Source organism: Colias croceus, chromosome 8, assembly GCF_905220415.1.
Source record: "Colias croceus chromosome 8, ilColCroc2.1".
Lineage (NCBI taxonomy): Eukaryota > Metazoa > Arthropoda > Insecta > Lepidoptera > Pieridae > Colias > Colias croceus.
In genome coordinates, this window is record NC_059544.1 from 3847541 (window position 1) to 3861882 (window position 14342).

Sequence of the window (14342 nt, forward strand, 5' to 3'; positions counted from 1 at the left end):
TTAAAACTAATCGCATCGACTTGAAGAAAAACTTCAAGAGCTTTTTCTTCTAACTAATTGCTGCTGAATGCTGATATAAAATAATATCTTCAAATAATTGACTCTTGTGATGCTAACAAGGTACCTAATTATCGGAAATTTCCTTTGAAAAATTACTCAAATTTCAGGGAGGTAAACAACAAAAATAAGACGCAGGTTTATCTATGAAATAAAAAAACTATAACCTAATATAGAGCATGACACTTGACAGCTTCATATCACTGTCAGATAGTAAGGGAAACTCACAACATTTATTATGTTTGGTGAAATAATAAAACTTTATTAGAAACGTATCAACATCAAGCCTTGTCAAGTTGTCAGTCAACAATGTTCCTCCGCGCAAAACGTTTTCGTACATCGAATAAAAATAAACAATATTTTTTTATAAACGTCGATGTGTACAAATCCTTAGTTTCACCTAATTTGTTCTACCAGAGATAATGGATGCGGAATTAAAAGCATTCTTTTAAACAATGGAACGCTGACAGGCGTGAAAGAAATGTTTCGTCCAATAGAATCGAGAAAAGAATGTGCGTATAACGTGCGTTCAGAATTCAATGCTTAAATTAGGTTTCATGTAAAATGCATGTAGGGCTCGGTTAGTGTAAATTTGAACCTTATTTGAATTTCTGGAGTTTATCAGATAGGAAACACGCGTTGTGATGGCGTGACCGCCCACTACGCGTAGGTATTGTTCGCACCAGATTTATTCATTTTATTCAATTTAGTTGGAGATGAATGAATTTAAAAAGATAATGTTAAATTGTTTTGATTAAAAAATAAATAATTTCTTTCGTCTGTTTAGGTTTCATATGCTAATATTTTAATGGTGGAGTAATTAGTCGATATTAAAATGATTTGTTTCACCAGAAATATTAAGTACCTACGTTACTAAAATCCTTTTTCCCGTATTAAAAATCTTAATTAAAATAATAATAACGTACAAAGGAATGAGATGCAAATGATTCCATAGAATTGAACATTATATTCAAATTCAAATAACGTGATTAAGTTTTGTAAAGATTAATCAGTCACACGATTTACGATAGTTAAGTAAATAAATCGTTACCCGGCACTAAATCAATTTAAATCTGAACGAAATCTCACGCCATTTTGCTTTTCATGGTATTGATATGTATCAAGAACAGTTCTAATCTGTTCTAATACATAATTATTATATTATTTGTTTTACGAAATAAACCCATTTGAATATTACATTTATTACTACAATTTTGTAGGGACTATAGGATTTATTCTGTGAATGAAGTAGACTAACAAACACACTTTACATTGATTTAAAATTCAGTTGTATTTAATGCATAATGTGGAAAATTAATAATGCGAGTGAATTTCAAAATAAAGCAATAATTATTTATTATATGTTACTAAAAGCGGTACGTTTATAAGCACTGCAAACGTATAATGCGGTATAAAGAAAACACAAATAGAAGTTTTCACCATGAATAACATAGTAAAATAACGCAAAAATTGACAATAATGTGCATGCAGATCCTTCATACACTGAGGCAGAATTTCAAGCGCCATAAACGCAAAAACGTGAGTGTAAGGAATCACCGTGTCCGCAAATGCCAATTTTCCCGTCTCGCGACTTGCGAACGGTGAAGAAGATGTATGTTCCCATTGTCCATCATTTTGACTTCCTGCTTTTTAGAATGTGTAAAGTATATGCTTAAGATATGGACAAAAGGACACCTTAAATGTATTGCGATTTTTCATTTATTTGAGCTTGAACAAACATCATTTAACATACTTATATCTGTGATACATAAAATCGTTGTTAAATCGCATTGGCATAATACCCAGGTTTTTTAACTTAAGTAGCTTATTATTTATTTGCCATATAAACACAGATTAGATACTAGCTATAAGTGTACTATTGTTAATATTCCAAAACCTAAGCTTATAAGTTGTTCCCTCTATACCTCATTATTTAAAATTACTGCAATAAAACAATACCAAGCTATTAGTTTAATATGCATTAATAAGTACTTAAAACGGGTCTCAAATTATTTAGGAATACAAAAGGTCGTTACTCTTTCAACGACTTTCTTTCTCTAAATAATAGGTTGTACCTTTAACTGCCCGTCGTAAAATATATTACTTTTGCATAGTTAACTTGTTGTTTTATGGTTGATCATTATTCAATACTATACTGTAATATTGCCCAAATGCAAGAACAAGACGAGACTTAGCCAGTCTTGGTCTTGGTCTTGCACCAATACACCTGGTCTTGGTCTTGGTCTTGGTCTTGCGCCAATACACCTGGTCTTGGTCTTGGTCTTGGTCTTGCGCTCTCAGTCTTGGTCTTGGTCTTGGTCTTGCAGCAAGAGTCTTGCAAGTCTTGCAATTACCTATTAGTCTAGGTATTACTATTTATTAAAGTTTACTTTAAATCTTAGAAAAACGTATTACAATTGGAACATTGTGAGCTTGAATTAACATAGCCATGGTAAAGATCAAGCAGATTAATAAATAACTGAAGATTTGATAAGAAATTCGAAAAATCAAAGTCCTAGCTGCAAGACGCAAGAGTCTTGCAGGCTATGTCTTGTTCTTGCTCAAGTCTTGCACGGTCAGTCTTGGTCTTGGTCTTGCTAAAAATACGCGGTCTTGTTCTTGGTCTTGGTCTTGCAAAAACGCAAGAACAAGACCAAGACTGCAAGACCAAGACTGAATTTGGGCAACACTACTATACTGTCTTATTTATACTATTGCTTAACAATCAAATATTGACATGATCTGACCATGATTTATTAATAGACTATGTTATATAAAACTATTATTTATCGTCTCAACTATAAACATAATAGATATTATTTCGTTACGGTTTGATTTTCTGTGAAACTTCTGAAAATCTATCCAGTTTTAAGTGATATTACAAAAGAGTTTTATAATACCATAAATTAAGTTACCTTTCTTATCTCAATCTCTAAATTTTTTGAAACCCGTTAATTGTTAAATAAAATAATTCTAGGTACTGTAATAATTATAGATAACTAGCTTTCCACCCGCGGCATCACCTGCGCTGTAAAAGAAAAACTCGCATAGTTCCCGTTCCCGTGGGATTTCCGGGATAAAACCTATCCTATGTCCTTTCTCGGGTATCAAAATATCTCTATACAAAATTTCATGCAAATTGGTTCAGTAGTTAAGGCGTGATTGAGTAACAGACAGACAGACAGACAGACAGAGTTACTTTCGCATTTATAATATTAGTATGGATAAATGATGTTGTACAAAAGCATGATAATACATGTATTTAATAAAATCTCTTTTAATCGGATATAGTGAGCAAATAAAATACAGAAAATATTGCTAACCACACAATGATGTGGATTTATAGTATTAAAGTGACATAAATAACCAAAGGCCAATCGTATTTAACACGACGGTACAATTTGTCCGCACATGATGTAACCTAACAAGATCGGAGATTGAATTCACACAATACTATTAATCCAATAACTAGTGATGAAAATGGAATAATCGCATTGATCTTATAAACTGAAACCCTATACGTACATCGCTATAAACCACACGTGACATTTTTAAATATAACCCTGACATTAAAATCATTCATGTTAAGTAGACTTATTACTAAATAAGCAATTTCCGTTAACCTTGCTATGTTTTTCATACCTATGGAATTCTTATCAAAACTTGTTCACCTCACTCGACTTCACTCTAGCTTCGCGTGACCTATTTTCTACTTAAATACTAGGTAACATGCACCCGACATTAATTTTGGCAAATAAAATCTAACAGCTAAACTTTGTCAATTAACAAACCGAGCTTCCTGGTACGAAATTAAAACAAAAATTTCCCTCTTTGTATTAAACCGCGCGACCATTTATCTCGGGTCTAACATTATGAGGTTTAAAATTGAAAGCGCTTGATAACGAGTCTAATATTGTTTGTGTTGCGAAAGTACGTTTTCAGTAACTGCTTCTGAACAAACGTGCAATGTGGCAAATTATGCTACAGCATTTTACGTCTTATGCTGAGCGATATAGATGTTATACGAGTGCGGATATGAAAGCATCATAACCTTTGGCGGATGCTGGTCCCAGTTAATAGAGTTTGAGATCGCCGGTACAAATGCAAGGTTGCATTCTGCTAAGCGGGCATATAATACCTCATTAGTACATAGCCGCCGCTGTCACGCCTCTCTTACCATTGTTTGCAAAGGCCAGCAAAAGCCAACCTTATTTCGTAATAATCCAGCCATGTTTATAATATTAAAATTCCATGCTTTGTTTACATTACGATAGCTGAATATTTAATGTCAGCGATGAAATGGGAAATTGTTTTAGGCGTTTTGAATGGTAAACGTATCATTCTTTAATTAACTTTATTATGCGTATTTTTATCAGAAGTTACATTTTTGAATGTGACATCTGGCTACCAACAATACATTGTTAGTGAGCACTACGATAGAACCGTATTTGATTTAAGAATAAATTATGATCATGAATTTTAAGTGAAGCTGACATAAAAGCTATCCAAGAAAATGGATTAACGATACTTTTTATTTTATTTAAAAAATGGGGTCATGGTATCCGACGCAATCTCATGAAACATTAATGAGGACTTAATATACAAAACCGCTTTGTCACCGACAAGGAGTACTTCGAATGAACCTAGGAAGGCACTTTTGTATGCTAATTACTGACACATATTTTCCCCTTGTCATCTGAATGCTTATTATTAAGTATTTGACCGCCTTACTGCTCCTTAACTAGAAGCTACACTTTAAAAATGGCAAGTAGTACCCTATTATTACGAATATTTTAAGATACTCAATACACAAGTCTTCCATCTTGTAGTATTAGTTTGTATGGTGTTAAATTCAACATTGTAATAGGTTCTTACTATTTTTATATCGCATTAATGCTATAATTTTATTAGCAGGCAATAATATTATGGAAGCTTTGACGTCAATAAATAAATAATGACTTACTATAACCTCTATGATAAACGCTATCTACGTTCAAGCTTATAATTAAAATCTCTTCCCCACATTCTTGCCTGAAACAATGCCTGCAACAGGCATGTGAAGCTTGTTAGCAGCATCGCAGCAAGCAGCATCAAGCGCAGCATACTAGAATGATGTCTTGTGACTCTAAACGATGTCTTTGTAGATAGATACGAAGATTATGCATACATGCCGTTATTGCATACAATTTCGACTTGCATTCTAAATAATTATAAACATATTCCAATATAACATGCCTTCCAATAATAATTGAAGCTATCAAGTTCAGTAATAATTTGGTTGATGCTAGCAAATCTATGTACTAAGGTAACGGAATTTCGTAATTATGTTCTTGTTTAGCATACCTACAGGGCAGTTTCTATATTAGGTATTATCACATATTTTTATGTGAGCTTTTTAAAGTAGACAGTAGTTACTAAAAATGTTAACGTACAAATTTTATCACCTTACAATGATAAACTTTAATGTTAATTTTGTTCAATCAATTTTTATCAATTTTTTATATGCAAATATAATTACCTTAAAATAATCACATAATTAATTTAATTGACTTATAATATTAAGGGATTGCATATAGTAATTACAGTAATTACAGTAATTACAAACACATTTTTTCTTCACTCTTTATTATAATATATTGCAAAAAAAATATTTATTCGAACAAAAATACGCAAATAATAATTAGAAATAATCATTTTAACTAATAATATATCACAGTAAGAGCCATCTATCGGAAATGTCATATATTTTTATAACGTGATCAGAAGTACAGCTAGCAGTAGAAGTTAATTCGTTTAGAAGAGTAGCAATAGATGTCGCGTTTCTAAAATTTTACTATACCTATTATGTGAAAAATTATTTAATTCATTCAAAGATGATAAAGCGTCTGATAGATATTATAACGAAATAACAATAGAAAATGAATGCACTTCTACAAAACAGCTATATGATTTATAATTAATGACTTCTTATCCAACTTCAATTAAAGGTTTACTCCATATAGAACCGTACATAATTATGTATACCTACAATTAATTTTCCTATAACTTTTCAGGTGAAGTAACACTCGAGCGACCAATCGAAGAAATCGCAGCAATATCCCACGCTGGTGCTCCAATACTGCTCACAGTAGTTGCGGAGGAGGTGAGGTTGTCACGGGAGGAGCCAGAAGCGATGTCGTCGACAGTACAACTGGCTTTCATCCTGCCGGAACGAGATAACTCCCCTCCGTACTTTGAAAATGAATCGTAAGTTTATTGTTTTAATTTTTATTCGGCTCTTATTGACTAGTGGTGCATCTTATAGTGATATTGGTTTAAACTGGCGTTTATTGGCCTAGGTTTAACTTTACAGTTAACGATACGAAATATAATATCTGTTTTCCGTTGCTCAGAAATCAGTAGTGCAATGATTATAATAACATTTAAATTATTTGGAGATTACGTTATGAATTTATTATTAAAAGATTTTTTTTTATATGTACACATCTGCTGCACCTTTATTATGTGTGAAATGTCTATAATATATTTAAACTTTAAAATTAAATACTTACAGATACATCACATACTTAGATGAAAACGCTCCACAAGGCACAGCCCTTACATTCAACGATCCCTACATTCCTCAAGTAAATGACAATGACGCTGGTAAAAATGGCGTGTTTTCTCTTTCGCTACTCGGAAATAATGGAACCTTTGAAATATCACCCACTGTAGCAGAGAGACATGCACAATTCATCATTAAAGTACGGGACAACACGATGCTAGATTTTGAAGCCAGAAAATCGGTCGTGTTTCAGGTGATGAGATTTCCTGATTCATAAATAATTTTAAGTATTGATTATATATGTTAAAATCAATATGAACAATAAGCACTAATTAACTATCTAGTATTTAAACCACCATCTAATCAATCCAATTTGTAATTTTCAGATTGTCGCTCAAGAACTTGGACCAGCTACTAACTTGTCAGCCACAGCCAATGTCACCGTATATCTAAATGATGTCAATGATAATGCACCAGTCTTTTTAGCTTTATCATATGACGTTGAGCTTCCCGAAAACATCACTGCTGGAGCTAGAGTGGTCCAAGTACAGGCCGATGACGTAGACACGGGTGCTTTTGGAAAAATCCAATACACTGCCATATTAGGATATCTAAATACATCTTTGAATTTAGATCCCATATCTGGCTTGATCACGGTCGCGACCAACAACCATGGTTTTGACCGTGAGGCGATGCCAGATTTGCATTTTTTAGTAGAGGCTAGAGATAATGATGGAGTAGGTTTAAGAGTTACAGTGCCATTAATAATTAAGTTATTAGATGTTAATGATAACCCACCAGAGTTTGAGAGGACGTTGTATGAATTTGTGCTATCGCCGAATTTGAACAATTTTACATCATCAGCATTTGTAAAGGCAGTTGATAAAGACGCTGAGCCACCAAATAACGTAGTCAGATACGAAATAATTGAAGGAAATAGAGAAGGAAACTTTGCAGTTAATGAAGATACAGGTAAAATATTCAAATTAATTTATTATGCCAGATTATTATCAAACCTAAAGATTTCTAAATATGTAACATATGTGAATAGAAAGCATTGCAATGTAAGAATTATATAATTTTATATTTAACTTATAGGTGAATTGTTTCTTTTGGAGCCCCTAAAAAGAACAAACAAAAGAAATACCAGACAAAAACGTCAATACGATGAAGAAGAAAGTAAAAATTATATTCTAACTGTAAGAGCCTATGACCTCGGTATACCGAGATTATCATCAACCACAACGGTTAAGATTTACCCACCAGAAAGTAAAACAAGAACCATGTCATTTATTGTACCCGGTGCAAACCCCGATAGAAAGAAACTAGAGGAATTACTAAGTACTCTCTCCGGAGGTAAAGTGTCAATTATAGAAATTAAACCCTATAGAGGGAATGGGAATACCGGTTCTGAACAAAACGGCCAAGAGTCTAGTCAAGAAAGGTAAGCATATTTAAAAATTCTATGACTCATAAATATATTTATAACAATAAATTGTACACTCTACAGTCTACATGCTTAAAATTATAGTATTAAATCAACAATATATTTCCACAGAAGTGAAGTTATTGCCGTTGTTCGTTCATCCGAAAATACTGCTATAAACGTAGCAAAGTTACAAGAACAACTTGCTAAAAATAAGACAATATACAGCACAGGCGTAACGAAAAATGATCAAACTTCTATATCAGACAAGGATGATTCTGTAAGTAGTACATTCAGTGAATGATAAAACAAAATTATTAATTTCTAGCTGTCCCGTCTACCGCTGTTCTGCCTTCTTGCATCACTTGGGAGTATAAAAAATGAATAACTGGCCGATTCTCAGATCTAGCCAATAGGCACACAAAGGAGAATCCGTATATTCGTGAGGAGCATGTTAATAAAAAAATCACGAATAGTAATGCTTTTGCTGTAGCTCTAGCTTTATGTCCGTTTGATGTAAATGCACCATACGCCAAACGGACCACCATGACCACCAGGACCACCATGCGCATACATGAATAATGAGTTAGTTTTAAAAACGATTAATTTTAATATAACGATTTCATGTTTTATTTTCTTTATTACAGAGTATTTACAAAGCTGAAAGCCGGTTGTTATTCTGGCTACTAATATTGTTAGCGGTTTTGGTGGCCCTTGTTCTACTTCTTTTGATATGCTGCTGTATTTGTGAAGGCTGTCCACTCTATATGCCTCCGAGGTAAATATACTTTAGTTATAAATATGTGATCTTGCTTTTCCTTGCTTTATAGATAATATAACAAAACTAACATAAATTATGAAAGTAAAAGCTTTCGTTGTATTCAGACAACCATTACCTCATGCTTTTATAAATTTATTGTTTGCTCTATTAAAGGAAGATCTTTACAAAATTTTAATATTAATTCATTTGTCGTTTTAGTACGTGCATGCATGAAAACACAACACTGTAAAAATATGGCACTATTCATGTACATTGAACATAAGTCAAACCGCTAGGTACATAGATATCCATTAATAAATTCTAGGAAAAGAGTGATACGTGTCAACTCCACAGAGGACGACGTGCATTTAGTGGTACGCGACAAGAGAGTTGGGAACAAAACGACGCAAAACATAGAAAATAAGTCCATCCAAGCATCAGAGTGGAGGAGGCGGGAGGCGTGGAGCGCGGAGCAAACAGACTTGCGGACAAAACCAACACAGTGGAAGTTTAATAAAAGAAATCATCGAACTAAGGAGATGACGAAACCTTCATCAACACCTGGGGATATTCAACAAGAATTCGTTCATGCTGCTGAAGATAACGACTATAAATATGATGACAATAGACATTCACTAAGAAATAGGTATGCTTTTAGTAGATTGTCACTGAAGTAGATATGATAGTATAGAAATGAGTAGTTAGTATTACTAATAGACTTACAAAGTATGAATAATTTATATTGTTATTTACTTTAAATTATTATAAAATTATTTATTATTTGGTGTATTATGAATTAATTATTGTTATTTCATAATTTCAGGGATGGACCAAAGATAATATACACAAAAGAAATGCAGCTACAAAAAACTTTCGCTAATAAACATAAAGAGTACATAGAAGATCTAGAAAACGGTTATGATAGAATTGCTACACTTCATCACAGAAAAGAACAAGATAATGATTCAATCAGAAGGCATGAAATAGATCGAGGTTCTGATGTGGGAGTCGTCATCAAGTCTGAATTACATAAAAACATCGAAGATAAAGATGAAAATAAACCTAAGCATGAATATCATGACAAATTGCATGCTCCGTCTTCACTTGGAAGAGATCAATATTTTATTAAAGAAGGCAACACTGAAATTTTAAGACTTGTTACGCGTGGTAATAATGAAGAAGAACGATACGTAAACCTTCCAGTTCATCAACAACGCCCTGTAACATTAATACCACAAACACAATATGTTGTTGTAGATAATGGCAAAGAACTATTGATGGAACGATTTATAAGAGAACAGGGTGAGGAAGCAAAGTATATTAGAGAGCGAATGAATTCAAAGTTGGTCACTGATCTAGATGAAGTCATGGTTGAAAAAGAAGTTAAAAATAATGGACAAAAAGTACACACAGATATACACAAAATACCAGAATATAACAATTTTCAAACAGACGTTCCAGGTACAGTACCCATAAAGGCTGAATACTTACAGTCTGCATTATTAGAAATACAAAATAAATCTACCTTAAATCAAGAACTACTCGAAACATCTTTACGAAAACAAAATGAATTATTACACCAAATACTTGTTGAACGAGAAAAAATGTTTCAAAATCAGGAGACCGCCTCTCAGGTTGAAAGTAAATTAGAAACACAAAGTTTACCCGGACATTCCGTCATGGCTACTCAAACTGAGTGTCATATTGGAACACAAACTGAGCCACAACTTTTTAATGACGTAAAAAGAAAATCAAGAAGTGATAACGATTCCTATAGTGAAGATGACTCACAAATATCGGCAAAAGATGAAACAAAAAAACCAACATGGTTAAAGAGAAAAAAACCTAAGAAAAAAATAAAACACAAAGACCCGCGACGTAGTATGCGTTCATACGAAGTAAAACGAAAAATTAAGACGCCAATCCTTGAAGAAAGTGAGGTTTCACCGTCTCTGGAAAGTGAAAAACGTATTAAGATAAGTAAAATAAATGAAAGACAGGAACATATTAAAAACTACGGTGATGTAACAAAGAGCACGGTGATAACTTCTAAAAATGAAACAACGTCTTCAACAAAAATAAAGCTTACTGACAGTGATAGAAAAGAAAAGCTTAAAAGAGAAATTCTCTTGGAAATTTCAGATTCGCTGGATGAGAAACTTGAACCTGTGAAACATAAAAAATTGTTTCTACAAAGACAAGACTCTCCATCTAAAGCTTTAGCTTTAGAATATGAAAGTAGCAAAGACAGCCAGAGTATCAGCAGCGGCACGAATCACGAACAAAAACATGCAATAATTTCAAAACCTGACTCATCATCAAGTACTCGAGATCATGGATTGTCAGCAAAAGTTACCAGTGATTTAGACGACTTAGAACAATCACCTGAGTCTAAAAAAGATGAGTCATCAAGATCTAAAGCTAGTGATAAAAATGAAGAAATTAAAGGTGTAGAAGCAACAAAAGCTCCACAAAAAAGTTTGCCCAGATATATGCAGTGGTATAGTAAAAAGGGAGCAACACCATCAAAACCAACTGTTGAAAGAACTGCACCGGATAAGCCTAAGCGTCCGTCGAAAATAAAAAGTGAAATAGGAAAAAGTCAAGATAAAGTAGGCCGTTACGGCAAAATAATGCCTAAAGATCCTCACGATAACACGGAGGCAAAAAAAAACTTCAAAGAAAAGGAAAATGAATTTATCCATCCACGCCTTCTGAAAGAAGGCAAAGTAACTCCTGTTCCAGAAGGGCCTTTACCAGATGTACATCCACTTTTGCAACATTCAGAACATCGTTATGAGCATCAATACGAGAATCAAAATCCCCTGTGTTATATTCAACCGACTCATATTCCAAAATATCTTAAAAACGATTCAAGTGCTCCAGCGTTACCTCGAAGACAATCTATTGAACAGCAGCCAATATATGTGAATCAAGACGAAGTTAAAACTAAAGAGAAACAGCAAGAGAGTGCCGAGAGTGCCTTAACTCATAGTATATCTATTTCTACAAATTACGATAAAGAACGCAAAGCAGCGTCAGAAGTGCACGTTTCAAAGATAAATATAGGAGGCGAAACTGTTCCAACTGTTAATAAAATTGTTACCACGAAAATAGACGACAATGACTCGGGAATCGCGATGAATACGCTGGCTCAACAAACCAGTAACATTAAGAGATTACCGATAACAGAGAAAAAGAGCGTGTTTACGATCGCCTATGATGATGTTCAAACTAAACAATTAAGACCCGATAGCAGTTCAACATCTTATTGAAATGTGATTTACATAGAAAATTATATATACACGTTTGTAATATTGTAATTAGTAGATATTTCATATTTTAAATTTACTCACATTTTGATACTGTTGTTTGGTTTTAAAGTGCCTTAAACTTAAATTGGGGTGAAATATAATGACATTCCGTCCTAAAGTATTACTTAATTTATAGAAATGTAAATAGTTTCATAGAAATACTTCCCAAATTAAATTATGATCAACTGCCTTTATAAATGACTGTTTTTAAATTAAGTTTTAAAATGTACATAGTATTTGTGAACACTTACTATTAATTATAGCTTTAATTCCATTGTAAATATTATAATTATTTTCACTCATAATGATGATTGTAATGATCTATACGGTATTGTATTTGTTATAAAATATGAAGTTATATTATATTATTATTCCTATGAACTGAGTTTTATTAATTCCTGCCATCTTATATTATTATTCTATCGAACCTCTTAACATCAATAAAACACTACGAAAATCTTTTCGATTTTAAATAATTAAACCATACACTAGATAGTAAGTGTTTGTTTGTTACCTACATAGGTAATTTACGCCTTCAATTAACTTGTATGTAATAATTTTCACGACATACTAGTCAAATAATATTATATCAATTGCTCTACAACTCTACAATTTTCCATTCCACGTGTACTAGCACAGACTAATAATAATATACTACGTATAGTACTAGTTTACAAACAATTCAAATCAATCGCTCAATGCTCACTGCACCCCTGCCATGCGCTAACAACGCGATCGAGAACGAGAGACCAATGAAAATCGTTGATCGAATATTTGCGGCGCGTGGTGGAACACGATACTAGGTTGTCATAAAACGAAGGAGTATTCATTAACTGAGTGTTACGTCATACTTTGATTTACCTCTACTCACCACTAGATGGCACTTTTGGGTACTATCGCGACGTGACAAAGTCTCTCGTAACGCTCTACATTGTAGAGCCACCGAATTGTCGGTAGGTACTAATTTTAGCAGCCACCACTAGAGGGCGATACTGTAACACAATAGAGACAATGCCGTTGAAATATCCCGTGATTATTTTTTAGCTTTTTTGTTTTTGTTTTTTATAGAATCTGTGTGCAAATTAACAGTCAGCTATATTAGAAGCTATCAATTATAGAGAGCCGAGCGTAGCGCAGCGAGCGTGTAGCGCAACACATTAAATTATTATCCAATCCAGTCAATTTTGATCTTATTTTTTTTATTTTCTTCGAAGATACAGTAAATTTAATAAGTTAGACTGATAAAATTAATATAATTTGGCAATTCAATATAGTTTTATATTAAAATATATAGCTTTTTTTCTTGATTTTCTCTATGTTGGACCAAAAACGACAATATTAATAGATTAGTAGTAAAACCGAACGATATAAAGTTAAACATTGTTTCATCGAGCATTCAATCATTCGCATGAGCTGCTTCATTCAGCTCATTTGCACAGACGACTCACGCGGAAAATTATTTCTTTTCATATTCCCATTTTTCACGACTTACTTAAAGTTTTCGCTGATGACTGGGGAGTTTCACAATTCCTCCGTTTATTTAGAAATTTTGATTATTCCCCGAATCTTGGCACTGTTTATTTTTCCTAATTGTGTTGATTCTTTTATAAAATGTTTGCCTATTCTTCTGGAGAAAACTTGATCTTAAATTTACGTACCTATCTACGAGTATTTAGAGGCTTTTACAAATAGGATTTTTTTAAAGTAGAGCACAAAATTTGCGAATAATTATATAATAAATTAGACCTGCCTTTATTTGCTATAGGTAGGCTATAGGTATAGGTATACTTTTTGAGAATTTTGTGTAATTTTATTTCCAGTGGGATAAACAGTATTGTCACAATATGTACCTACTGTTTTCTACAAAAGTTTAAACCATTTTTCATCTTTATACATGCAACTCTGGTAGAGTCAACCTTTTTTTAAACTCATTATTACTATCAAAATTTCGCGGAAGTTTTATTAAGAAAGTACCAGGGCGACAGAAGCAGACATGAGGTATGGAAATTACATCTCCCCGAAGCAACTTGCTTTCACGGTCCACTGGGCTGATCATAATAAAAACTCGCGCCGTCGCCTTCGCACGAAGTTTGACCATAAATTCGGTGGTCGCAGTAATCGCCCATTGCTCGGAGGCAAAATTCCTTCCCGACCCTAGATCTGCTTTTAATATAATAATAAATATCACCGGAATACACTACTTTTTGCCAAGTTTTTTCTCTTTGTTTTCCCGAGGGTGAG

At 33.2% G+C, this 14342-nt stretch overlaps 1 protein-coding gene across 1 annotated transcript in view; it reads left to right on the forward strand.

The window, feature by feature from the left end:
- The window catches only part of LOC123694110 (cadherin-86C), a 93062-nt gene extending 80584 nt beyond the window's left edge, over positions 1–12478 (forward strand). The window contains exons 8-15 of the mRNA XM_045639429.1: positions 6111–6303; positions 6611–6854; positions 6988–7573; positions 7700–8045; positions 8160–8307; positions 8675–8805; positions 9113–9433; positions 9611–12478. Coding sequence (XP_045495385.1) covers positions 6111–6303; positions 6611–6854; positions 6988–7573; positions 7700–8045; positions 8160–8307; positions 8675–8805; positions 9113–9433; positions 9611–12062 — 4421 coding nt within the window. The 3' untranslated portion in view covers positions 12063–12478. The remainder of the gene's footprint in view (positions 1–6110; positions 6304–6610; positions 6855–6987; positions 7574–7699; positions 8046–8159; positions 8308–8674; positions 8806–9112; positions 9434–9610) is intronic.
- Positions 12479–14342: the final 1864 nt, after the last annotated feature.